The sequence below is a fragment of the Acomys russatus genome, chromosome 16 (genome assembly GCF_903995435.1).
Source record: "Acomys russatus chromosome 16, mAcoRus1.1, whole genome shotgun sequence".
NCBI classification, from domain to species: domain Eukaryota; kingdom Metazoa; phylum Chordata; class Mammalia; order Rodentia; family Muridae; genus Acomys; species Acomys russatus.
The window spans coordinates 46,373,714-46,399,679 of NC_067152.1; the positions used below are offsets into that span (position 1 = coordinate 46,373,714).

A 25,966-nucleotide genomic window follows, 5' to 3' on the forward strand; every position below is an offset into this window, starting at 1 on the left:
TAGCCCACACCACCACAGGGGATGGGTATTCCCTGGTTGAGTGGGTATCCTAACAGGCCTGCATGCCTGAGGCTCAGGATTAGCCAGCTAATCCTTCAACATTTTATAATGAAAAGGTCTTTTTTTTTTAAGTGCTAAAAATTGAACTTGGCCTTGTACATGCTAGGCAGGTGTTTGCCCCCAACTATCCCCCAACCCTGCAATGAAAATTCATTCTGTGTGCTTTGTTGTTGTTTGGTGCTCTGCCTCCACCTCCTGAGCACTGGGGTTCCAAGGCACAGCACCATGCTCAGCCTTGGAAGCACACACAGGGCACATCAGATCAGCGTGTTCATTTGTCCATTCATCCTGTGATCTGTCTATTCACATAGACAGCGGCCCCTGTGGTCCAGGCTGTCTTCACGTCTAGTTTATAGGCAGAGATGACCGTGGATTCCTGACTCTGAGGTTATGGGACTGTGCCGCCACGCTGAGCTGGTGAGCTCTTAAGGGCGCACATGTCTGCACATTGGAGCACCTGGCTCCTTTTTCTTGTAGTTCAGATGCATTGAGGAGCTTGGGGAACATGACGCCTGGGGTAGCTGGCAATTCCTGTGCTGGGTGTAGTTTGACTCCCTTCTGACTGTCTTGCTTGCTCCTGAACAGGTGGCGCTGAGGGTCCTGTTCCCTGACCGTTACATCCTGCAGGGTTTCTTCCGCCCCAGTGAGACAGGTGAGTACCTGCAGTGGCCTGGGGAGGGCCACTGTGCCCTGTTGGGCTGTCCTAGGCCCGAGGACTGCAGTTCCTGACTTTGGAGCTCCAGGAATATGGAGTAGTTGCAGGCTGCAGTCCTCTCCGTGTGACATGCAGGTGGATCTGAGGTCGCAGCCGCTGTGCAGAGCTAGAGTAGGCCCTGGCGGCCTGTTGTCAGGCCGTGAGGAGGAAGGATTCTAGGCTTGAAGGGCTTCCCACCCTGCCAGGGCTTGGCTTCTCCAGGTGCTGGAGATGCTGTGGCCTAGCCTGGCATGGCTGTCAGTACGCAGTCTCTCTTGCATCAGGATGGGGATCCTAGAAGCAATCTGTACTGTGGTTCAAACCAGGCTGAGCACCTAGGATGGTGGGGAAGCACTGTTGATCCCCCATCCAGGGCTTAGCATTGACCAACAGAATGGATGTGAGTTTGCATTGCCAGGGGCAGCCCTGGGCCTGATGCCCCGAGGGTCCCAGCAGGAAGAGTCAACTCTGCTGATGTCCCCTTTCTCCACAGTGGGGGACCTGCGAGACTTTGTTAGGAGCCACCTGGGGAACCCTGAGCTCTCCTTCTACCTGTGTAAGTCCCTGTTCCTCAGCCTCTGTCTGGCACTGACCCTCTTTCCCTCTTTTTAGTCTTCAAGGTGTGATCTCTCTGGGATGGGATTTGACATGTTTTTGCCCTAGAAGCCAAGTTGTCTAGCTACCCAGCCCTGTGGTCCCTGGAGGGAGTGTCAGTGCCCAGCTCCATAGCTTGGACTCTTTCCCAGTCCCAGTGGTTCAGGCTGCAAGGGAGATTGGATCCAGGATATAGCTGTCACCAGGGTGGTGAGGACCCCTTTGAGTAGCAGAGGCGGGTGGGTGGTGACCTGTGATGTGAGAGGCAGTTCACAGTGCCTACTGAGGCCTGCCTGCCCTGAGGTAGGGGTACTGCCACTGCCCTAAAAGACAGTCCCCTCTCTCCACAGTCATGGCTCCTCCCAAAATGGTCCTGGATGACCACACGCTGACTCTCTTTCAGGTACCAGTTGCCTCACGGGGGCGCTGCTGGGGCTGGCTGTGCTGGGAGGGCTGGACGCCATGCTGCGGTTGGGTTGGGAGGCAGCTAACCCTGGCAGGCGCTGCTTGGGTAATAAAGCCTTTTAGAGCCGGTGAATTCAGAGGGAGCAGTGCGCCTCTGAAGTTGTTTCTGACAGGGCTTTCCCGTCTCCTCCGCTTCCTGCCTGGTTCAGCCCTGGCTTGGGATGGGCCTGCCCAACTAGCTGGCCTGCTGTACTCAGCTGGGGCCGCCTGGAGGTCCTGGCCCTGGGCTGCTGGATGACACTTCTAGCAACTTCCTAGCCTCTGGGTGAGGAAGGGGCCTGGCAAAGGAGTGGTGGTACAGAGCCCCAAGAGGGCTGGGGTCCTTAACTGCTGTTGCCCCTAACTCTGCCACTCTCTCCTGAGCTAACCTTTCCCCTGGAGCAGGAATGCCATGGTTGGCCCCAGGCTGTTCCATGGGGCCTTTGGAGGCCCTGAGCTCCAAGAAGAGGCTACTTGACCTTGCGCCCTGCAAAGCCAATAGGACCGAATGCCTTGTCTTGGGCCTCCTGGGAGAGCAGCTGGGGCCCCCTAGCCCCTCTGGCCTAATGGTTTCCTTTTCAAAGTCTTTAGATATTTTAATTAACAACAGAGGCGCCTGAAGGCTTCTACAAAGGTCTGGGTTGGGGGGTGACAGGCTCCGCTGGCTGCCTAGAACTGCCCCCGTTGGGGTGAGGTGGGGCAGGGAGCAGGCTGGGAGGGAAGAAGTGGGGCCACGTGGCCCTGGAGTAACAGAAAGCGGGAGGTACCCAGAGCGGCCCTGTGACCCTGGGATTCCCTTCCTGGCTCATGAACCTCCAGGCGCCCTCTTCCTTCATTGCTGCTTCTCCCTACCTCCCTGGCCAGCTTGTTGATAAATATTGAATCTAGAAGATGCTTTGGGATTGAGGGCCAGTGCCCAGTCCCCTCCCCGAGGCTGGGCTCACATTCCCCCTCCCGAAGCCCCCGGGTGCCTCTCATCCGCCTTTGCCTGATTCCCTGTGACACTCCTCGGCTACCAGCAGCCGGCTCCTTTCATGCGTCACCTCTGTCTGGAGCCACAGGACAGGGCCTCCTAAGGGCTGGCATCTCTGCCTGCTGCTGAGGGAAGAAGCCTGTCCCCCTCTAGTAGGGGAGCAGCAGCAGCCCTGGAAGCTGCAGCTTTCCCATCTCAGGAAGGACTGGGCTCTGCTGTCCAGGGGTGGGGATGACACTGGCCCAGGAGAGCAAGGACTTTCTGAGGGCTCTGAGGGAGGGAGGACTAAAACCTCAAAGGTGGGAAGAGTCCTACTTGCTCTGTACACCTTCTGGGGCCGAGCCCTAGTCTCCCTGTCTGGCCCCGGCCCCACCTCCTTGTTCAAGGCTTTGGAGATCGGTAGTGTTTTGTTGGTGCCACAGGGAAGGAAGTCAGGCAAAGCAGGGAACCACCTAGAGACCCTGTGCCCAGCTCCACCTGGCCTGCTGTGCTTTCTGAAGCATGGAGAGGTCTTGCCTTTCTTGCCCCTAGTGTACTCTGGGAACTGCTGGTCATTTCACACGCACACTCGCACACACGCACACTCGCATGCTCTAAGGAGTCCTGGAAGCCTAACGGGAGTGGTGTTGCTTGAAACGTGTATGTAGTCAGGCGGTCAAGTCTGTCCCACTGCTTCTGTGTCTGTCTGTGCTGGGGTGGAGACTAGGTCAGATCCTGGAGTTGTGGGCCCGTGTTCAGTCCAGTGTGGGGCAGAGCGGCCCATGGTGGGCTGTGGAGTGAGCAGAGGGTACAGTCTCAGTTGTTGAGTGGGTGAATTCTGGAGGAGCTGGTCCCAGGGACTAGAGGACCCCTTCCTGCACTCTCCTGACTTCCTGCCCCAAGCTGCAGTTGTGTCATCTCCAGGTTCAGGGAGAGGAAGTGTGAGGGGTGAGGTAGGCCCTAGACTCTGCTGCTGATCGAAGAAAACAATGCCCAGGGTGCTCCTCATACCCCCTGCGGAGTCCCCGAGCACGGTGTCCTTACCCCCTACCATTGGAGTGTAGCCCACTCTCCCCTGGAAGGAGACCCCAGCAACAGGCTGTCCTGCTGCATCCTCCCTTGAACAACCTTGACCTGGCAATGACTAGTGTTTGCTTGGAATAGGCAGGCAGCTCAAGAATACAAAGTCCCAAGGGCAGCCTTGGCCTCTTACAGGATATTTGGTCCTGGGGAGAAAGAAGAAGGTAGCAGCCTTGCTTTTGGGGTATGAACTAAATTGCTGGTCCTGAAGAGGGCAGAAGCTCACACTGTCCACAGTGCAGAGAGGAATAGTGGGGTCCAGGGAGGCCCGTTCTTGGGTTCATATTAAGACCCAGTGTCCTCTGAAACCTGGTGAGCCTTGATGTCAACAAGTCTACTGCCCTCCCCCTCCCCATCTGGGGCTGGGCATAGGCGTGGGGGAGACAGAGCCCCCAGCCAGCCTTTCCTCAGGGTGTTCTGGGCCCTGCTGGCCCTCCCTGAGCTTCCCACTAAGTTGCCAGTGGTGAGAGTAGACGGTGGCCCTGGCCACTGCAGGGCTGCCTTGGTGGGAGGTAGGCCAGCCATTCTGAGCTGAGGAGGACTTGAGCAGCGTCCTCCCATTCCCCTGCATGGATGCCTGGCTTCCTTCTGGCGCCTTCCCAGGGGCACTAGGGCAGCCCCCCGCCCACCCCACAGGCCTCTTCTCAGGATGCTTTGATCGCAGACCTCACAGTTGCGTTTCAAAGCATTCACCGCCCTTGTTTGTGTCCCTCTGCTGCCGGCTGGAGGCTGAGGTTTCAGTGTTCCTAGGCCTGGCCTTTGAAGCTTGCTCTTATTAATCTTTTAACACCCCCCCAACCCCACCCACCCCGCCCACCCCTCCAGCCTGTGGCACTCACAGGAGCCTGGAAAGAATGCCCGCAGCTGCAGCTGCAGCCCCTTCCCAAGTCCTGCCAGACCCATGGCTGCCCTCAGCCTCTGTCCTCGCCAGCCAGCCCCAAGCCCAGCCCCCGCCCCTGCCCTCACCTCCCTTGGACACAGAGGTAAGAAAAAAAAAAAAAAAACCCAAAACCATTCTGATGTCTGATACTAGGGCTTCTTGGGCTGGCTCGGCTGTTGAGGCCTCAGAGCCTTGGGTCCAGGGGAGGCACCTTGTCTCCTGGCTCCCACCCGCACCATGCCCCAGAAAGCAGGGCCAGTCCTTACACAAAGCCCCACACCCTCTGCCCTTTGGATAGATGGACCACTGGATGGCAGAGCCAGTTGGGGGCCGCTTCTCACTGTGTGGACTGCGGCCTCCTTCACATCCCACGGCCCAGGTATAGCACCAGAGAATTTGGTGCTGGTGTGGTCAGGCTAGGTGTGGTTAGGATAGGTGTGGTTTAACAGCCTTTGATCCCAGACTTTGAGTTGGGTTTTCAAAGCACTAGCTGCCCTTGTTTGGGTGGGACAGGAGGAGCTCAGGCTGGCCCTGGCTCTGGCTTCCTACTTTGTCCAGTGACAGCCCCGCCCGGGCTGGTGTGCCTTACAAGGAAGTGCCTCTCAGCTCACGGCTTCTCTAAAGGAGCTTGATTCTGGGAGCCCCTTGTCCTGGGCGCTCCTGCCTCCCAGCGGCTCTGGGTACATTCCTAACACTCAACCCATAGCCCCTCACGCTGGTTGGTTTGTTTTGCATAAATGGGGGAGGGGTTTATGTCATGGGACAGTTATACAGGTCTCTCTGACCCACTTCTGTTACTAGACAGTGTCAGGCTGGGAGACCCAGCCCCCCTCCACCCAACTCAGCAGCCCTGGGCAACATGTGCCTGAGTCAGAAACTCAAGTGACATCGAAAATTTGCTAGTACTACAGCCGGGTAGTGGATGTGAAGGAGGCCACAGTTCACACAGATGAGAAACGGGGATCCACGCTAGCGCCTGGATGCTAGAGGATGGGGTAGAATCATCTTTGGGGAACGTGAGCCTGCTGAGCACCGGCTGCCCAGCACTCAGCCTTCCCCGCTCCCTGCCTTCCCTGTAGGCCAACCTCTTCCCTGCTGCCCTGGTGCACTTTGGAGCTGAAGAACCAACAGGTGAGTGAGGCCTCATTTCTGACCCAACAGGGCAGTTTACCTGATTCCTAAAGCAAGATGCTTTCACTCTGGTGAAGGTCCTCATGTGGGTTTAGGGGACTGCAGCCCAGTACCCACCTCCCTGGGGCACCTGCCTAGCCACACCCCACTTCCAGTGTGTGGGTGGCAGTGCAGGTGTCATCTCTGGCCTCCGAAGGTCTCTACCTGGAAGCTGGGCTACTAGAACACACCGTCTCCCCATCTGTGGCTGATGTGCTGGTGGCCAGGTAAGTTCCTGAGGGGTTGGGAGCCCCTCCAAGGCTGTACCCACCACCTGGCCTTGGCCTCTCACCCCTAGGTGTATGTCCCGAGCCGTTGGGTCCCCACCCCTGCTGCCAGACCCTGACCCTGAGTCCCTGGAGCCCGAGACAATTGCTGAGGAGGAGGCACTGGGGCCCCCAGAGCCCATCCAAGGGACAGCCCAGCCTGTGAGGAGAAGCCTAGGCAAAGTGCCCAAGTGGCTGAAGCTGCCAGGTGCCTGCCTGCCATGGACTGGCTGGGTAGGGCAGGGTGGCTGGGCAGGAACCCAGGGCCGTGTGCTCACTCTGGTGTTTGCATCACAGCCGGCAAGAGGTGAGCGCTGCCAGCCTGGAGCTGCCCATCGTCAGCCACAGGGCCCCACCCACCCACTCCGAGCAGGAATAAAGACTCGCGCTTCTCTCAAGGTCCTTTGTGTTTTTTCTGCAGAAAAGGCCTCAGGCCTCCTTCTAGCTCAGTCTCATCCACTGCTACCCAAAGGGAGAATGGCTGGGTTGCAGGGTGTTCCTATCTTTAAAAACCTGAGGTATCTCTGAAGGGCCTGAGAAGGCCAGAAGTCTGGGCAGGCCAGCTTCCTCTCCACTTAGATCTGACCTCTGGTTGGAGCTCTGTGTCCCACCCGCCAGCCCCTTACTGAAGGTCACCTGTCTCCCACTCTCCGGTGCTTGGGAGCCAGAGCCTATGAAGAGAGAGAGAGAGAGAGAGAGAGAGAGAGAGAGTGTGTGTGTGTGTGTGTGTGTGTGTGTGTGTGTGTGTGTGTGTGTGTGTGTGAAGTTGTAGACACTCAAAGCAGCTCTGTCCACCCAGCTTGACCCAGTCTGGCATAGCCTTCAGAAGCTACCCTCCAGTCTATTCTATGTCCTGTGAGAGTTGTCCCTTCATAGTACACGCCTTCCCTGCTGACCCTAACCCTTCTGTCCTCCACCTCTGTCCTCCACCTCGGTCCTCTACCTCTGTCCTAGCCCTGCTGTCCTCCACCTCTGTCCTAGTTCTGCTGTCCTCCACCTCTGTCCTCCACCTCTGTCCTCCACCTCTGTCCTAGCCCTGCTGTCCTCCACCTCTGTCCTAGTCCTGCTGTCCTCTACCTCTGTCCTAGCCCTGTTGTCCTCCACCTCGGTCCTCCACCTCTGTCCTAGCCCTGTTGTCCTCCACCTCTGTCCTAGTCCTGCTGTCCTCTACCTCTGTCCTAGCCCTGCTGTCCTCCACCTCTGCCCTAGCCCTGTTGTCCTCCACCTCTGTCCTCGTCCTACTGTCCTCCACCTCTGTCCTAGCCCTGTTGTCCTCCACCTCGGTCCTCCACCTCTGTCCTAGCCCTGTTGTCCTCCACCTCTGTCCTAGCCCTGTTGTCCTCCACCTCTGTCCTAGTCCTGCTGTCCTCTATCTCTGTCCTAGCCCTGCTGTCCTCCACCTCTGTCCTCCACCTCTGTCTAGCCCTGCTATCCTCTATCTCTGTCCTCTACCTCTGTCCTAGCCCTGTTGTCCTCCACCTCGGTCCTCCACCTCTGTCCTAGCCCTGCTGTCCTCACCTCTGTCTAGCCCTGTTGTCCTCCACCTCTGTCCTCGTCCTGCTGTCCTCCACCTCTGTCCTAGCCCTGCTGTCCTCCACCTCTGTCCTCCACCTCTGTCCTAGCCCTGCTATCCTCTATCTCTGTTCTAGCCCTTATGTCCTCCACCTCTGTCCTAGCCCTGTTGTCCTCCACCTCTGTCCTAGCCCTGCTGTCCTCCACCTTGTCCTAGCCCTGTTGTCCTCCACCTCTGTCCCTCGTCCTGCTGTCCTCTACCTCTGTCCTAGCCCTGCTGTCCTCCTCTGTCCTCTACCTCTATCCTCTACCTCTGTCCTAGCCCTGCTGTCCTCCACCTCTGTCCTAGCCCTGCTGTCCTCCACCTCTGTCCTAGCCCTGCTGTCCTCTACCTCTGTCCTAGCCTTGCTGTCCTCCACCTCTGTCCTCTACCTGTCCTAGCCCTGCTGTCCTCCACCTCTGTCCTAGCCCTTATGTCCTCCACCTCTGTCCTAGCCCTTATGTCCTCCACCTCTGCCCTAGCCCTGCTGTCCTCCACCTCTGTCCTAGCCCTGTTGTCCTCCACCTCTGTCCTCGTCCTGCTGTCCTCCACCTCTGTCCTAGCCCTGTTGTCCTCCACCTCTGTCCTAGCCCTGCTGTCCTCCACCTCTGTCCTCTACCTCTATCCTCTACCTCTGTCCTAGCCCTGCTGTCCTCCACCTCTGTCCTAGCCCTGCTGTCCTCCACCTCTGTCCTAGCCCTGCTGTCCTCCACCTCTGTCCTCTACCTGTCCTAGCCCTGCTGTCCTCCACCTCTGTCCTAGCCCTTCTGTCCTCCACCTCTGTCCTAGCCCTGCTGTCCTCCACCTCTGTCCTAGCCCTGTTGTCCTCCACCTCTGTCCTAGCCCTGCTGTCCTCCACCTCTGTCCTAGCCCTGCTGTCCTCCACCTCTGTCCTAGCCCTGCTGTCCTCCACCTCTGTCCTAGCCCTGTTGTCCTCCACCTCGGTCCTCCACCTCTGTCCTAGCCCTGTTGTCCTCCACCTCTGTCCTAGCCCTGTTGTCCTCCACCTCTGTCCTAGTCCTGCTGTCCTCTATCTCTGTCCTAGCCCTGCTGTCCTCCACCTCTGTCCTCCACCTCTGTCCTAGCCCTGCTATCCTCTATCTCTGTCCTCTACCTCTGTCCTAGCCCTGTTGTCCTCCACCTCGGTCCTCCACCTCTGTCCTAGCCCTGCTGTCCTCCACCTCTGTCCTAGCCCTGTTGTCCTCCACCTCTGTCCTCGTCCTGCTGTCCTCCACCTCTGTCCTAGCCCTGCTGTCCTCCACCTCTGTCCTCCACCTCTGTCCTAGCCCTGCTATCCTCTATCTCTGTCCTAGCCCTTATGTCCTCCACCTCTGTCCTAGCCCTGTTGTCCTCCACCTCTGTCCTAGCCCTGTTGTCCTCCACCTCTGTCCTCGTCCTGCTGTCCTCTACCTCTGTCCTAGCCCTGCTGTCCTCCACCTCTGTCCTCTACCTCTATCCTCTACCTCTGTCCTAGCCCTGCTGTCCTCCACCTCTGTCCTAGCCCTTCTGTCCTCCCCCTCTGTCCTAGCCCTGCTGTCCTCCACCTCTGTCTCTACCTGTCCTAGCCCCTGCTGTCCTCCACCTCTGTCCTAGCCCTTATGTCCTCCACCTTGTCTCTAGCCCTGTTGTCCTCCACCTCTGTCCTAGCCCTGTTGTCCTCCACCTCTGTCCTCGTCCTGCTGTCCTCTACCTCTGTCCTAGCCCTGCTGTCCTCCACCTCTGTCCTCTACCTCTATCCTCTACCTCTGTCCTAGCCCTGCTGTCCTCCACCTCTGTCCTAGCCCTGTTGTCCTCCACCTCTGTCCTCGTCCTGCTGTCCTCTATCTCTGTCCTAGCCCTGCTGTCCTCCACCTCTGTCCTAGTCCTGCTGTCCTCTATCTCTGTCCTCCACCTCTGTCCTAGCCCTGCTGTCCTCCACCTCGGTCCTAGCCCTGTTGTCCTCCACCTCTGCCCTAGCCCTGCTGTTCTCCACCTCGGTCCTAGCCCTGTTGTCCTCCACCTCTGTCCTAGCCCTTATGTCCTCCACCTCTGTCCTAGCCCTGCTGTCCTCTACCTCTGTCCTCCACCTCTGTCCTAGCCCTGCTGTCCTCTACCTCTGTCCTAGCCCTGCTGTCCTCCACCTCTGTCCTCACCTCTGTCCTAGCCCTGCTGTCCTCCACCTCTGTCCTAGCCCTGCTGTCCTCCACCTCTGTCCTAGCCCTGCTGTACTCCACCTCTGTCCTCTACCTGTCCTAGCCCTGTTGTCCTCCACCTCTGCCCTAGCCCTGCTGTCCTCCACCTCTGTCCTAGCCCTGTTGTCCTCCACCTCTGTCCTAGCCCTGTTGTCCTCCACCTCTGTCCTCTACCTCTATCCTCTACCTCTGTCCTAGCCCTGCTGTCCTCCACCTCTGTCCTAGCCCTGCTGTCCTCCACCTCTGTCCTAGCCCTGCTGTCCTCCACCTCTGTCCTAGCCCTGTTGTCCTCCACCTCTGTCCTAGCCCTGCTGTCCTCCACCTCTGTCCTAGCCCTGTTGTCCTCCACCTCTGTCCTAGCCCTGCTGTCCTCCACCTCTGTCCTAGCCTTGCTGTCCTCCACCTCTGTCCTAGTCCTGCTGTCCTCCACCTCTGTCCTAGCCCTGCTGTCCTCCACCTCTGTCCTCCACCTCTGTCCTAGCCCTGCTATCCTCTATCTCTGTCCTCTACCTCTGTCCTAGCCCTGTTGTCCTCCACCTCGGTCCTCCACCTCTGTCCTAGCCCTGCTGTCCTCCACCTCTGTCCTAGCCCTGTTGTCCTCCACCTCTGTCCTCGCCCTGCTGTCCTCCACCTCTGTCCTAGCCCTGCTGTCCTCCACCTCTGTCCTCCACCTCTGTCCTAGCCCTGCTATCCTCTATCTCTGTTCTAGCCCTTATGTCCTCCACCTCTGTCCTAGCCCTTATGTCCTCCACCTCTGCCCTAGCCCTACTGTCCTCCACCTCTGTCCTAGCCCTGTTGTCCTCCACCTCTGTCCTCGTCCTGCTGTCCTCTACCTCTGTCCTAGCCCTGCTGTCCTCCACCTCTGTCCTCTACCTCTATCCTCTACCTCTGTCCTAGCCCTGCTGTCCTCCACCTCTGTCCTAGCCCTGCTGTCCTCCACCTCTGTCCTAGCCCTGCTGTCCTCCACCTCTGTCCTAGCCCTGCTGTCCTCCACCTCTGTCCTCTACCTGTCCTAGCCCTGCTGTCCTCCACCTCTGTCCTAGCCCTTATGTCCTCCACCTCTGTCCTAGCCCTGCTGTCCTCCACCTCTGTCCTAGCCCTGTTGTCCTCCACCTCTGTCCTCGTCCTGCTGTCCTCCACCTCTGTCCTAGCCCTGTTGTCCTCCACCTCTGTCCTAGCCCTGTTGTCCTCCACCTCTGTCCTCTACCTCTATCCTCTACCTCTGTCCTAGCCCTGCTGTCCTCCACCTCTGTCCTAGCCCTGCTGTCCTCCACCTCTGTCCTCTACCTGTCCTAGCCCTGCTGTCCTCCACCTCTGTCCTAGCCTTGCTGTCCTCCACCTCTGTCCTAGCCTGCTGTCCTCCACCTCTGTCCTAGCCTTGCTGTCCTCCACCTCTGTCCTAGTCCTGCTGTCCTCCACCTCTGTCCTAGCCCTGCTGTCCTCCACCTCGGTCCTCCACCTCTGTCCTAGCCCTGTTGTCCTCCACCTCTGTCCTCGTCCTGCTGTCCTCTATCTCTGTCCTAGCCCTGCTGTCCTCCACCTCTGTCCTAGTCCTGCTGTCCTCTATCTCTGTCCTCCACCTCTGTCCTAGCCCTGCTGTCCTCCACCTCGGTCCTAGCCCTGTTGTCCTCCACCTCTGCCCTAGCCCTGCTGTTCTCCACCTCGGTCCTAGCCCTGTTGTCCTCCACCTCTGTCCTAGCCCTTATGTCCTCCACCTCTGTCCTAGCCCTGCTGTCCTCTACCTCTGTCCTCCACCTCTGTCCTAGCCCTGCTGTCCTCTACCTCTGTCCTAGCCCTGCTGTCCTCCACCTCTGTCCTCACCTCTGTCCTAGCCCTGCTGTCCTCCACCTCTGTCCTAGCCCTGCTGTCCTCCACCTCTGTCCTAGCCCTGCTGTCCTCCACCTCTGTCCTCTACCTGTCCTGCCCTGTTGTCCTCCACCTCTGCCCTAGCCCTGCTGTCCTCCACCTCTGTCCTAGCCCTGTTGTCCTCCACCTCTGTCCTCGCCCTGTTGTCCTCCACCTCTGTCCTCTACCTCTATCCTCTACCTCTGTCCTAGCCCTGCTGTCCTCCACCTCTGTCCTAGCCCTGCTGTCCTCCACCTCTGTCCTAGCCCTGCTGTCCTCCACCTCGGTCCTAGCCCTGTTGTCCTCCACCTCTGTCCTAGCCCTGCTGTCCTCTACCTCTGTCCTCCACATCTGTCCTAGCCCTGCTGTCCTCTATCTCTGTCCTAGCCCTGCTGTCCTCCACCTCTGTCCTCACCTCTGTCCTAGCCCTGCTGTCCTCCACCTCTGTCTTAGCCCTGCTGTCCTCTACCTCTGTCCTCCACCTCTGTCCTAGCCCTGCTGTCCTCTATCTCTGTCCTAGCCCTGCTGTCCTCCACCTCTGTCCTCACCTCTGTCCTAGCCCTGCTGTCCTCCACCTCTGTCCTAGCCCTGCTGTCCTCCACCTCTGTCCTAGCCCTGCTGTCCTCCACCTCTGTCCTAGCCTTGCTGTCCTCCACCTCTGTCCTAGCCCTGTTGTCCTCCACCTCTGTCCTAGTCCTGCTGTCCTCTATCTCTGTCCTCCACCTCTGTCCTAGCCCTGCTGTCCTCCACCTCTGTCTTCCACCTCTGTCCTAGCGCTGCTGTCCTCCACCTCTGTCCTAGCCCTGCTGTCCTCCACCTCTGTCCTCCACCTCTGTCCTAGCCCTGCTGTCCTCCACCTCTGTGCTAGCCTTGCTGTCCTCCACCTCTGTCCTAGCCCTGCTGTCCTCCACCTCTGTCCTAGCCCTGCTGTCCTCCACCTCTGTCCTAGCCTTGCTGTCCTCCACCTCTGTCCTAGCCCTGTTGTCCTCCACCTCTGTCCTCCACCTCTGTCCTAGCCCTGATGTCCTCCACCTCTGTCCTCCACCTCTGTCCTCCACCTCTGTCCTAGCCCTGCTGTCCTCCACCTCTGTCCTCCACCTCTGTCCTAGCCCTGTTGTCCTCCACCTCTGTCCTAGCCCTGTTGTCCTCCACCTCTGTCCTAGCCCTGCTGTCCTCCACCTCTGTCCTAGCCCTGCTGTCCTCCACCTCTGTCCTCCACCTCTGTCCTCCACCTCTGTCCTAGCCCTGCTGTCCTCCACCTCTGTCCTCTACCTCTGTCCTAGCCCTGCTGTCCTCCACCTCTGTCCTAGCCCTGTTGTCCTCCACCTCGGTCCTCCACCTCTGTCCTAGCCCTGTTGTCCTCCACCTCTGTCCTCTACCTCTGTCCTAGCCCTGCTGTCCTCCACCTCTGTCCTAGCCCTGCTGTCCTCCACCTCGGTCCTCCACCTCTGTCCTAGCCCTGTTGTCCTCCACCTCTGTCCTCGTCCTGCTGTCCTCTATCTCTGTCCTAGCCCTGCTGTCCTCCACCTCTGTCCTAGCCCTGCTGTCCTCTATCTCTGTCCTCCACCTCTGTCCTAGCCCTGCTGTCCTCCACCTCGGTCCTAGCCCTGTTGTCCTCCACCTCTGTCCTAGCCCTGCTGTCCTCCACCTCTGTCCTAGCCCTGCTGTCCTCCACCTCTGTCCTCCACCTCTGTCCTCCACCTCTGTCCTAGCCCTGCTGTCCTCCACCTCTGTCCTAGCCCTGCTGTCCTCCACCTCGGTCCTAGCCCTGCTGTCCTCCACCTCTGTCCTAGCCCTGTTGTCCTCCACCTCTGTCCTAGCCCTGCTGTCCTCCACCTCTGTCCTCTACCTCTGTCCTAGCCCTGCTGTCCTCCACCTCTGTCCTAGCCCTGTTGTCCTCCACCTCGGTCCTCCACCTCTGTCCTAGCCCTGTTGTCCTCCACCTCTGTCCTAGCCCTGCTGTCCTCCACCTCTGTCCTCTACCTCTGTCCTAGCCCTGCTGTCCTCCACCTCTGTCCTAGCCCTGCTGTCCTCCACCTCTGTCCTAGCCCTGCTGTCCTCCACCTCTGTCCTAGCCCTGCTGTCCTCCACCTCTGTCCTAGCCCTGCTGTCCTCCACCTCTGTCCTCTACCTCTGTCCTAGCCCTGCTGTCCTCCACCTCTGTCCTAGCCCTGTTGTCCTCCACTCGGTCCTCCACCTCTGTCCTAGCCTGTTGTCCTCCACCTCTGTCCTAGCCCTGCTGTCCTCCACCTCTGTCCTAGCCCTGCTGTCCTCCACCTCTGTCCTCTACCTCTGTCCTAGCTCTACTGTCCTCCACCTGTCCTAGCCCTGTTGTCCTCCACCTCTGTCCTAGCCCACCTGTCCTCTACCTCTGTCCTAGCCCACCTGTCCTCCACCTCTGTCCTAGCCCTGCTGTCCTCCACCTCTGTCCTAGCCCTGCTGTCCTCCACCTCTGTCCTAGCCCTGCTGTCCTCCACCTCTGTCCTAGCCCTGCTGTCCTCCACCTCTGTCCTAGCCCTGTTGTCCTCCACCTCTGTCCTAGCCCTGCTGTCCTCCACCTCTGTCCTCTACCTCTGTCCTAGCCCTGCTGTCCTCCACCTCTGTCCTAGCCCTGTTGTCCTCCACCTCGGTCCTCCACCTCTGTCCTAGCCCTGTTGTCCTCCACCTCTGTCCTAGCCCTGCTGTCCTCCACCTCTGTCCTAGCCCTGCTGTCCTCCACCTCTGTCCTCTACCTCTGTCCTAGCTCTACTGTCCTCCACCTGTCCTAGCCCTGTTGTCCTCCACCTCTGTCCTAGCCCACCTGTCCTCCACCTCTGTCCTAGCCCTTTCAGTTCTCACTGCCTTGATCCTGGGTAACTGGATCTCCTAACTCCTGGGTGCTCCATGGTATTTCCACACTGGACTCTGACAGGCAGAGGGACTTTTCAGGCCTCAGTAAGGTGCCCTGAGACCCACCCTGTGTTTCTGAGAACTGGCCTGCCAGGACCTGATCATCAGAGGGCTCAAGGCTGGACTGGGCTTCCAGGAAGGCCTCACAGTTCCACCTGAGGCCACAGCCTGTCCCTTCCTTGTTCCCAGGCTGCACTGGGCAGGGCAGGGCTAAAGGAGAACCGTCTGCCGCTGAGCGTGACCAGTCTGCTGCTGAGCGTGGCCACAGGCAGCCCCAGGCAGCGGCTCTGCGGGCTTCTCACCTTGTGCCTCCACCACTTCACAGAAACATGGGCGCAGCCTGTTGCCTACCAGGGGCAGCTGCTGTGGCCTGTGGCAGGAGCCACTTGTGTGAAGGCTCCAGTCTTCCTGCAGCATGTGCACACATGTCCTGCCGGCTCTAGAGCGGTGCATCTGTCCCACTGAGGCAGACGGAAGGCAGCATGGCGCTCAAGCTTTGAAGCAGCTGACTTGCAGTGATTAGTGGCGACAGGAAGGCCTTGCCTCAGAGCGGTGCTGTTGATTTATTGATATTGCTTTGTAAGAACCAATTCACAGCTCAGGGAGGCATCCTGAGGGTGGGGGTCAGCTGGTAAAAAGCTACACAGCAGCTTTGCTGTAGGGTGGCAAGAAGGCTGTCCTGCCCCAGCTGGTTTGTTTATAGTGGAGGGTGGTTCACCTTTCCCGCCACCTGTCTCACAAGGACCCCAGAGGCAACAGCTAGGGAGGGTCACAGCTGCTGAGCCTCCGCAGCCTCTGGAAGCTGGGGAACTGAGGAACTAGGCATTGGTGGTGTGAATTCACCGTAGACTTTGCAGGAGGGTAACTCTAGAAGTCCAGGAGCTATGGAGGAGAAATGTGCTCAGTGACCACACTGGCGCCGCTCTGGAGAGCAGTTGGCTGCCCCACCTGCATCCCACCTACCAGCTGCGGAAGCACCTTCTCCAGCTGGTCCACGCCCACATCATCCAGGTCTTCTGCCTGCGCCTGCCGGACCCCACGGACAGCGGCTTCTGGTGAAACACTGAAGTGAGCTGGGGAGGCCAGGCAGCTTTACCCCACCCTTGTTGGTCTCCTCTGCATCTACTGTCAGCCCTCAGGGGCCTCGGTGGCTTGAGTAAGCTTTTAGGGTTGGTGGTAGCCCGGAAAAATAAAACAAGGGACGTCCATCTTTCTGGTGCTGGCCCTTAGCTTACCGACTACAAAGACTCTCAGGAACTCCACCATGAGCTGCAGTGCATCCCCGCTGACTGCAGAGAAAAAGCAGGTCATGCAGGATAGCCCTACCCCACCCCCCCTATCCCCACATTCTTTCCTACCCCACTGGGACTCCAAACCTTTAGTCTTGCAATCCCTGAAGTGTAGGTGGAGTAGTCTGCTGACCAGCTCCTGGAGGGAGGGAGGAGTCAGTGTCATGGCCCACCCCCACCCCTCACAGATCAGTTCTGGACAGACATGCAGCTAAGAACAGTGCCATCCTGGGCTGCTTCCCGTGCTGAGGGGACGAAGCCAGATGTGCTGTGAGGGGAGATGTAGTAAGGGCTATTTCCTGTAGGGACCAGGGAGCGCGAGAAAGTTCAGTGACATCCTGGACGCTGAGGGACAGGGCTCCACCTTCACTGCTGGGAGATAATACTCCATCAGATGGGTGGGGAGGGCACATGCGCTAGAGTGGACCCTGGCAGCCTTGAGGAATGCTGACCCCTTTGGCAGTCCTGGCTTGTGTCTACTCAGACAGACACACACACACACACACACACACACACACGACATCAGCTTGTTAAAGCTGGGCTGTGGCTGGAGAGGTAGGTGGGTGGACATACATGTACCCAAGAACCCATGAGCTGTCATTGGCAAGAAACTGGAAGTCATTTCTAGTTGTGAATGGAGACACAGCACTAATTTTGGGAAGACACTTAGGTCTCTGGAGAGACCCAGCTGTAATGACGGGTTGTAATGGCAGGGGGTAGCCAGGCCTCAGGTTGGTGGCAGTGTGAGAGATGGGGATGAGGGGGGAATCCGGAGGCCTAGGGATTCAGCGAGACACGACGAGTGCCGTCTGAAGCCATGAGACCATTGAAGTTTGCCTAGCGCAGAGCACAACAGGCAGTGGCTGGGAAAAGGCAAAAGGTCCGCAGCAACAGGCGCCCACGACCCTAGAAGTCGGTGGCTTGCGGAGGAAGGTAGTTTGGATTCACAAGCATCAGCCGCACGGAGGCCATGATGCCCACTCGCGGCAGAGGGGCACGGGTGGAAGTGGGCACGATGACTGAGGCACAGGTGAACTAGTCAGAACAACTACGTGAGAGCAGCGCCACCTGCTGGTGTTTTTCTCCCTGCACACTAAAGGCTCCACCCGTTCGACCCGCAACGGGCTGACCGCGAGCACCTGGGCGGAAGCCCACGTCGGGGAGCCAGCCAAAGCACAGGCCTGGCCTAGAGCTCTGCGGGCCGGTCCATGGGCCAGTGGATGTGACTGCTGAGGGGAGGGTTAGAGAAGCTGTGCTCCACAGCCAGGCATACAGACCCCTCCCTCCCTGTCAGTCCCGGGACAGCCCGCTCACCATAGTCCACAGCCCCGGTTCTGGCCAACGCCCCCCAAACTCTATTCAAGTACTGAACGGGACAGAGAGCGCAGCCCCAACTCCGCACAGGGCGCGCACTGGCCTGATAGGAAAGGCGACTCTGAACCGCACCATTTAGCTTGGAAAGGAATGCCCCCGCTCCAGTTTCCCTCTAGCAAATGGGCGAACCTGTCACTGAGGAATGACCTGGACCCAAACAGTGGAGACTCGCGTCAGTGTGCCCGGCGCACGCGCGTCGGCCGAGTTGCCGGCCGCACCGTCCAGCCCGTTACCTGCAGAGCGCGCGGGCTGCCCTGCCCAGGTCTCCCCTGCTGCCGGAGCCCCCGCCAAGGACACGGGAGCACGGCGATAAGGCTGACTTCGCGCATGCACAGGGGTCACGCGGGGACCCGCAGTGCCCGACCGAACCTGCCACCGCTCTGAAGGGTCTTACCTTCCGGAAGCCGCTGGTTTCCTCCATCGCTACGGTCTGAGCGCGCTCTCTCTGGAACCCTCCCACATCCCAGCCAATGAACGCGGAGCCCGTCCCCGAAGTCCCGCCTCCAACCCCAGCAGCCAATCATCCAAGCGCTCCCCAGCGCAAGCCCGCCTTTCGCTTTCATTGGCCTACGGCTAGCACCTCTTCCGCAATGCCTCCTGGGAGTTGTAGTTTCTATTCTTCCCTGCGCGCCACACTCTTCCTGGATACTGAGGCGCGCGGGACCGCGTCCTGAGCACAGCACCAGCTACCCTAGGCCACGTCGCGAGGGCGGGCTGGGGGCCGCAGGGCGGGACCAGGGTACGTGCAAAGCCGCCTACCAGCTCTCCTAGGCCAGTGCTCTGCGCCCCGGCTCTCCCTATCACCGAACCTCATCCTCAGGCGCTTCCAACCTCCTTTGTACTCCACACTTTCAGGCCTCTCCTCTCTATAGCTCATCCCCGTGTACATTCCCTAGGGAAAGGGGCTCCCAGCCATCGGCCTAGCAAGCTTATCTGCAGCCCGTCTCTAGGGGGATGCTTGGGAGCCCCTGTCAGCATTCGGGGACATGGAGGAGTTCCGGCGCTCCTACAACCGCCTGTGCAAAGAGAGTGGGGCTGAGCCCCAGGAGGCTGTTCTGCAGCGACTGCACCAGCTTCCGCGGGGCCAACTGGACCTGGCTACCCAGAGCCTGACGGTGGACACCTGCAGGGCCCTTGGCAAGCTGCTACATAAGGAGCCGCTGCTGAAGGAGCTTGTCCTCAGCGACTGCATGCTGAGTGAGGAAGGTGAGGCCGCCGCCTCAGAACAGCGGCTTTGCTTCGCCTGGGTAGCCTTAAGCAGGAAAGTCTTTGTGGGGGGTCCGCCTTTGCTTTCTCCTCTCTCTGCACCTCAGAATTATTTTCCAAAACCTGGGAGTAGAGGCCAACGTCTCTGTAATAGAGACAGCTTTCACAGTCACCCATGCTGGCCCAAGAACGCCACGCCTGGCAAGCTCGAATACTTCTAACATGACCTTACAGCAACCCAAAACAATGGTACCCCAAGAACAGCCAGCCCTGGGACAGCCCTCTCCTCCAACTACCTTCACACAGGGTCCACACTGCTGTTCCAAGGGCTGTGTGCTAACACCACTGTACAGCATCTGAATCTAAAGGTGAGCACAGGAGGCCTGTACTGCGGGCAGCGGCGGGAGAGAAAGAGACAGAGAGACAGAGAAGAGAGAGGGAGGGAGAGACAGAGACAGAGACAGAGACAGAGACCCAGGCAAGGACCTGGGGTTTGACAGTTGCCAGGCCATGTCTGTAAGAGTCCCCAATACCCATTGTCTGAGAGCTGCTCCTGATGGTGCCATGGGTTTGGGGAGTGTCCACAAGGCAAAGTGTTGTTTCAAGCATGTCCTACATACCCTGATCTCCACAGTATTCACAAAGTCACCAAGGGACTGGGCAGTAGGGTGGCCCTAAGATCAGGAAAAAATAGGACCTGGCAGCCACAACTTTGCCCAGAGCTGCCCCCTAGCCTTCCCCACTGCCTGAGACGTGGTGTTAGGAGCCAGGTAACAAGAATGACTGGCCAAGGTATTCCTCTCCTAGGGCAACAACCTCCGAGCTACAGGAGCCGAGGCTCTGGGAAGGCTCCTTCAGCAGAACAGGTCCATCCAGAGGTGACTACATCCAGGCCTCACCTATACCTCACAGCGTCATGTCTGTGGGCTCAGGGTTGGCCCCGGTGGGCACAGCCCTGCAACCAGCTCTGCACCTGCTGGTGGGGAGTGAGCTGGCCATGCCTTGCCTTCCACACACCCTGGACTCCGTGGGGCAAGTGCTCTGCTGAGCCGAGAACCTGTGTCCGCCCTTTCTGCAGCCTCACCTTAGAGTGGAACAACTTAGGCATGTGGGAAGATGCCTTTGCCACCTTCTGTGGGGGCCTGGCGGTCAACACCACCCTGAGGCAGCTGGACCTCCGGAACAACCAGATCACTCACAAGGGAGCGGAGGAGCTGGCTCTGGCCCTACAGGGCAACACCACCCTCCAGCATCTGGGTAAGGTCTCCTGAAGTCTGCTGTACCCCAGTGAGACACTGGGGTACCTTGTCCCTCAGATGCTGGGGAGGTTGCCCTGGGCTCCTGGTTGTGTTGGCAGCCACAGGCAGTAAATCACCCTAGGCCAGGCCAGTGCTTCCAATCCATCTGAGTGACATCACGTGTCCTTCCAGACCTGCGCTGGAATAACATTGGCCTCCTGGGGGGCCGGGCCCTGGTGAACTGTCTCCCCAGCAACAGATCCCTGTGGAGGATGGACCTGGCTGGAAACAACATCCCGGGTGACATCCTGAGAGCCGTAGGTATGGGCTCTCAGGGCTGCCTTTTGCCTCCAGGCTGGCCTCAGGGTGGGTGTCGGAGCAAGGCTTGGAGTCCATTTAACAGAAGCCCTAATGCCACAGAAGGGTGTGGCCACCGGGGATACGAGTGGCTAGCTCAAGGCAGGCAGGTTTTTTGGCGCCCACCTCAGTAGTCACGGGTGCTGACTTCACAGGCAAGGACCTCAGGCCCCATGGCTTGAAGTGTTCCTCTGACAGCCGGCAAGTGTCCAGAGCCTACGCTAGGGAGGCCTCTTGGTATCCCCTCACCCCTCGCCAGCTACCTGTGAGTTTGTGCCTGTGCTGCACACAGAGTGGGTGGAGGTGGGGGGTGCCAGGCCTGTGTCATTATAGCCCCCACCTCTTAAAGTCAAATACCCTTCCTAGGGTGGGGCTCCCAGATGACGCACTTCCAGGGTCAGGCAGTGCAGGACAGGGCTAGTCATCGCCCCTAAGGTTGAGCCCAGTGGATAACATGGCACTTTCTTGACAGAGCAAGCCATGAACCACAACCAGGACCGGTTCACAGCCTTTCGGGAGAACCGAGCCCGCACCACCATCCTTAGCAAGGAGGTTCAACACCTCCAGGAAGAGAAGTCCAAGCAGGTGAGCACGGTGCCCTCACCAGCCCTGGGCTGGCAGCTTTCTCCCTTACACGCATGGTATATCCACCCTCCTTTCCTGAAGGTCTCTGAGCCAAGGCTAACCAGGGCCCCCTGGCTCCACCTCCTGTATGCTGACTTCAGCTCAGAGTTGAGCGCAAACTGGAGTCCTCCCCTCCAGGTCTCCCTCTGTCAGTCACCCACCCTCTGAAAGAGGCAGTGGGGTCAAAACAACTGAGTCCTTCATGGCCTGAAGTGTTGATGGGGACCTGCTCTCGCAGCCCTGACCAAGGTAGACCCTGCTCCTAATGATGCTTTGACTGACTTTGTCCACAGTTTCTGGATTTGATGGAGACCATTGACAAGCAACGGGAAGAAATGGCCAGAAGCAGCCGGTGAGCGAGCCCTGGGGCTGTCGGAAGTAGGGCCTTAGCTTAGCTGGGGCTCAGGGCCTGGCTTCTGGTTCGTTAGTGACCTAACCTGAGCCCTGTCTGACACAAGGCCAGAGGACAAGGTTATTGCTTCCAAGCAAGTGGGCTGGTGGGCATGAATGCTTAGCTCTGTGCCTGGAGCCCTGGGGTGTTATGGAAATCAGTGTGTAGGTCACAGCTGCTGAGAGAAGCCACGGGGGGTGGGGGGTGGAGGGGCTCTGAGCTGGCATTTCCCAGAAACACTTCTTCATCCACAGGGCCTCAGCAGCACGAGTCGGGCAGCTTCAGGAAGCCCTCAACGAGAGACAGTCCATCATCAATGCCCTCAAAGCCAAGTGAGGCAGAGGGGGCGCTGCCTTGGAACACCTCACACTTAGAACCATGCCACACGGCAGAGGGGCGCTGCCTTCGAACACCTCACACTTAGAACCATGCCACACGGCAGAGGGGGGCTGCCTTCGAACACCTCACACTTAGAACCATGCCACACGGCAGAGGGGGCGCTGCCTTCGAACACCTCACACTTAGAACCGTGACACACGGCAGAGGAGGGCTGCCTTGGAACACCTCACACTTAGAACCGTGACACACGGCAGAGGGGGGCTGCCTTCGAACACCTCACACTTAGAACCGTGACACACGGCAGAGGAGGGCTGCCTTCGAACACCTCACACTTAGAACCATGCCACACGGCAGAGGGGGGCTGCCTTGGAACACCTCACACTTAGAACCATGCCACACGGCAGAGGGGGGCTGCCTTCGAACACCTCACACTTAGAACCATGCCACACGGCAGAGGGGCGCTGCCTTCGAACACCTCACACTTAGAACCGTGACACACGGCAGAGGGGGCACTGCCTTGGAACACCTCACACTTAGAACCATGCCACACGGCAGAGGGGCGCTGCCTTGGAACACCTTACACTTAGAACCGTGACACACGGCAGAGGGGGGCTGCCTTCGAACACCTCACACTTAGAACCGTGACACACGGCAGAGGGGGGCTGCCTTCGAACACCTCACACTTAGAACCGTGACACACGGCAGAGGAGGGCTGCCTTCGAACACCTCACACTTAGAACCGTGACACACGGCAGAGGGGGGAGTCCGAATAGAGGCTTGGGAGGCATGAGAACAGAAGGCCTTTGCCAAGCAGGCGACGTTCCTGACCGTCTTCCTCTCTGTAGGCTGCAGATGACAGAAGCTGCTCTGGCCCTGTCAGAGCAGAAGGCGGAGGACCTAGGGGAGCTGCTGGCCACAGCAGAACAGGAGCGGCAGAGCCTCTCCCAGAGACAGGAGAAAGAGCGCAAGCTACAGCAGCAGGTAGGAGCTGGGCTGCGTGATTACCTTCCCCAGACAGTGGCTGTACCTTCCCCAGACAGTGGTGGCTGTCACCTTCCCTAGACAGTGAGAGATGTCACCTTCCCCAGACAGTGGTGGCTGTCACCTTCCCCAAACAGCGGTGGCTGTCACCTTCCCCAGACAGTGGTGGCTGTCACCTTCCCCAGACAGAGATGTCACCTTCCCCAGACAGAGATGTCACCTTCCCCAGACAGTAGTGGCTGTCACCTTCCCCAGACAGTAGTGGCTGTCACCTTCCCCAGCTGTGGCAGCTGTCACCTTCCCTAGATAGTGGTGGCTGTCACCTTCCCCAGACAGTGAGAGATGTCACCTTCCCCAGTGGTGGCTGTCACCTTCCCCAGGCAGTGGTGGCTGTCGCCTTCCCCAGACAGTAGCAGCTGTCACCTTCCCCTCTAGGAAGCTGCCGATCGGGAATCTAAGCTCCTCAGGGACCTGTCTGCTGCTACTGAGAAAAACCTGCTGCTGAGGAGCCAGGTATGAGGGGTGTGGGTCTGAGAGGGGATGGAGCCAGCTGCTCAGAGAGCCCAGGGTGGCGTCGCAGGAGGGGAGGCCTCCTCTGGTGTTGCCCACTCCCAGGTAGATGAGCTGGAGCAGAAGGTAAAGTCACAGCAGGAGCAGCTGTTTCTGACCAGGCAGGAGCTGACAAACACATCAGCTGAGCTGAAGATCCGTGTTATTCAGGCCGAGGGTAGGCACGGGCAGGCCTGGCACTGAAGGGACAAGGGGCTCCCGGGGCAAATACCCCCAGAGACGGCTCACCACGTTCTTCCCTCTCCAGAGCGCTTGGATGTGGAGAAGCGGAGAGCCAAACAGAGTATGGAAGACTTGGAAAAGCTGCGCTCCAAGGAGGTGCTTGCTGTCTTATGGACACCCATGGGTCTCCTGCCTGCACTTGGGGCCCTGCAGACCAGCCCTGTGTGATGCACTACTCCCAGCGTGCGCCCCTGGCCGGGGAACCTGGAGCTGGCGATGCCAGAGCTGCCGGCGACAGTGCCCATAGTTCAGGCAGCTGTGGACTTCCTTGTTGTGTGTCCTCCTGACCAGAGCTTCTGCCCGTAGTGTCCACCAGGACCCTCAGGGCAGGCCTCTGCCAAGTGACACTTGCTTTCCAGGGCAGGGACTCCATGGGGTGAGGGCTAGGGGAGTCAGGGTTTGCTAGCCCTGACCCTCTCGGTTGACAGGTGGATCACATGGCCCGTCACCTGGAAGAGAGTGAGAGGGCCATGCAGGAGAGGGTTCAGAGACTAGAGGCCCTGCGGCTGTCCCTGGAGGAGGTGAGACTCCCCCATGGGCCCTGAGTTGAGTACAGGGTAGTATTCATGGCCTCAGGACCCCGGAATACCCCTCAGGTCTTGAATGAGGGTCCACCCATCAGTGTCCCTGAGAGAAACTAAAAATAGCATTCTGGCCTCATTGGTAGTAAAAGCCCTGCTCAGTGAGCGAGAACTAGGTGTGTGGCTCTGAGGAGACTTGTGGGGGAAGTTTCTCTGTCCTGGCTGCTCAGTGGCCTGGAAGGAGCCCTAGATCCAGGAGGTGGGGGGCCAAGAGGACGGGCTAGTGGTAGCTATCTGCCATGCAGGAGCTGAGCCGCGTGAAGACAGCAGCATTGAGTGAGCGTGGCCAAGCTGAGGAGGAGCTCATCAAAGCCAGGAACCAGGCCCGCTTGGAGGAGGTGAGCAAGACCAGGGCTGTGGGCCTCAGGGCTGGGGCTCAGGGCTGGGGCTCAGGCAGGGGATCCAGCAGCCAGCAGGGCTGCATGGGTACAAGGTACAAGGAAGGCTAGAGGCCACAGGTAGACTTGGCGAGATACACTGGGGGCGGGGTGGGGGAGTGCGAGCACCGTGGGAGGTGCTTCTGGCTGCAGGACAACTTTAGTGACACCATGAAGTCGCCCCCTCGGTCCTTGCAGTGGGCTGGAGGTCGGCCCTCCAGTTTTGAGCTCAGACCGGGAGGCCTTCGTGTACTTCAGCCATTCCCATACCCGCAGCAACACCGCCTTGCTCACCTGGAGGAGAAGATTCGGCTGCTGGTGCAGGCAAGGGACGAGGCGCAGGGTTCCTGCCTGCAGCAGCAGCAGAAGGTAGCTGAGTTCCAGGCCCGGGCCAGCCAGCTGAGCCTGCAGATAGAGGGGCAACAGCGGCGCCTGGAGGAGCTGCAGCAGGTAGCACAGCGTCGGGGAGTGGGGGGTGGGGAAAGGGGGAGGGGAGAGGGGGGAGGGGTCCCGGCCAGGCTGTGATCTCACCCTCCCCAACCCAATCCCAGGAGCTCAGCAACAAGGACCAAGAAAAAGTGGCTGAAGTGACCAGGGTGAGGGTGGAGCTGCAAGAACAGATGGGCCGAATGCAGGCTGACCTGGTGGCCCAGGAGGCACTGAGGGAGAAAGTGGCAGCCCTGGAGCGCCAACTAAAGGGTAAGCACAGCACACACCACGTAAGCAGCTGAGCGTGGCCCACGACTGGGCTTCCCTGTGTAGCCTGGCTGTCCTATAACTCACGCTCTATAGACCAGGCTGGCGTCGAACTCGCAGAGCTCTACCTGCCTCTGCTCCCCTCCCCCTTCCCGCCTCAATGCTGGGATCAAAGCCACCCCACCTCAAGGCGTCAAGGTACCCACCTATCCCCTCCTTACTGAGTGAGCTCTCACTTGCAGTGGTCGGGAGTGAGCACCGGGAGGCGCTGCTGGACAGAGAGAGTGAAAACGCATCTCTCCGAGAAAAGCTGCGGCTCAAAGAAGCAGAGATTTCCCGAATGCGGGACGAAGAGGCCCAGAGAGCAAGCTTCCTGCAAAACGCTATCTTGTCTTACGTGCAGGGGTCCCCACTGAAAGCCTTGAGCCCCCCTAAATGAAGGGAGGGAGGGAGGCCTGGGGTGCCCAGCGAGGGCAGAAGTACCGCATTCCTTTCTCAAGGGCAGGCCTGGGGTCTAAAAGCATTAGCTGCAGCGACAGTGCTCGCCGGCACACCTGCTCATCCAAGGTAGCCACGGCGGGACGGAGCGCGCAGGAACGCGCTCAGACGACCTAGTCCCTTAACCGCGGACCAGGGGAGGGAGCCGACGCCTCAACCGCGGGGTGGAAATACAGGACTTTTGTACTTGGTGATACATTCTCGTCCAGTTCCTTTCTCCTGCTCCCGCTGCCCGGACCGCGCGAATGACGACTGGGTCACCCCGATCGCTATCGGGCAGCTGGGTAGAGCCACCTCTGTACTGGGTGTGCAGACACGAGGGTGTCTCGACTGCGGGATGGGCCGGCGTCCCCGGGAGGAATCGGGCTCGGCCGCCCCGCGCATCCCGCTCGGAGGCGTGAAACCCCACCTGAGCTTGCTTCGTGCCACGTCCTTGTTCCTGGGTGTGGACCCTCCGCGGGAGCCTTCGGGGTCCGAGGACCGGCTGGGGCTCCGCCCCCGCTGCAGCTCGCCCCTTGCCCCGCCCCGCCTGCGCACACTCGGCTGTCTTCGCACCCGGCGCTCGGCGGCGCTCGGCTGTCTCCGGCCGCTCGCTCGGCGTTCGGGTCCGCGGCCGCTGCGGCGCC

The 25,966-nt window shown here is 59.4% G+C and overlaps 3 protein-coding genes across 7 annotated transcripts in view; 2 read left to right on the forward strand and 1 right to left on the reverse strand.

The window, feature by feature from the left end:
• Window positions 1–6,547, forward strand: part of Aspscr1 (ASPSCR1 tether for SLC2A4, UBX domain containing) — a 36,516-nt gene extending 29,969 nt beyond the window's left edge. The window contains exons 10-16 of the mRNA XM_051159232.1: window positions 646–712; window positions 1,248–1,310; window positions 1,699–1,751; window positions 5,784–5,835; window positions 6,032–6,101; window positions 6,173–6,348; window positions 6,438–6,547. Coding sequence (XP_051015189.1) covers window positions 646–712; window positions 1,248–1,310; window positions 1,699–1,751; window positions 5,784–5,835; window positions 6,032–6,101; window positions 6,173–6,348; window positions 6,438–6,451 — 495 coding nt within the window. The 3' untranslated portion in view covers window positions 6,452–6,547. The remainder of the gene's footprint in view (window positions 1–645; window positions 713–1,247; window positions 1,311–1,698; window positions 1,752–5,783; window positions 5,836–6,031; window positions 6,102–6,172; window positions 6,349–6,437) is intronic.
• Window positions 6,548–15,426: 8,879 nt separating this feature from the next.
• Window positions 15,427–17,696, reverse strand: Cenpx (centromere protein X). Of its 5 annotated transcripts, none has more exons than XM_051159237.1 (5): window positions 17,655–17,696; window positions 15,974–16,025; window positions 15,833–15,886; window positions 15,561–15,646; window positions 15,427–15,479 (listed from the first exon to the last, which is right to left on the reverse strand). In XM_051159237.1, the coding sequence occupies exons 1-5, from the start codon at window positions 17,679–17,681 to the stop codon at window positions 15,465–15,467; spliced, it is 234 nt and encodes a 77-aa protein (XP_051015194.1). In that variant the 5' UTR covers window positions 17,682–17,696; the 3' UTR covers window positions 15,427–15,464. The 5 variants fall into 5 exon arrangements, with proteins under 5 accessions (XP_051015194.1, XP_051015193.1, XP_051015192.1 ...); XM_051159236.1 differs by having other exon boundaries at window positions 15,561–15,649; XM_051159235.1 differs by lacking the exon at window positions 17,655–17,696 and adding an exon at window positions 17,494–17,638.
• Window positions 17,697–17,827: 131 nt separating this feature from the next.
• On the forward strand, window positions 17,828–25,475 carry Lrrc45 (leucine rich repeat containing 45). The gene is made up of 17 exons (XM_051159239.1): window positions 17,828–18,466; window positions 18,773–18,834; window positions 19,274–19,344; window positions 19,545–19,723; window positions 19,897–20,025; window positions 20,534–20,646; window positions 20,979–21,037; window positions 21,331–21,408; window positions 22,261–22,396; window positions 22,832–22,909; window positions 23,012–23,123; window positions 23,214–23,284; window positions 23,617–23,709; window positions 24,015–24,107; window positions 24,423–24,596; window positions 24,698–24,845; window positions 25,085–25,475. Exons 1-17 carry the CDS (start codon window positions 18,247–18,249, stop codon window positions 25,279–25,281), a joined length of 2,013 nt encoding a protein of 670 aa, XP_051015196.1. The 5' UTR covers window positions 17,828–18,246; the 3' UTR covers window positions 25,282–25,475.
• Window positions 25,476–25,966: the final 491 nt, after the last annotated feature.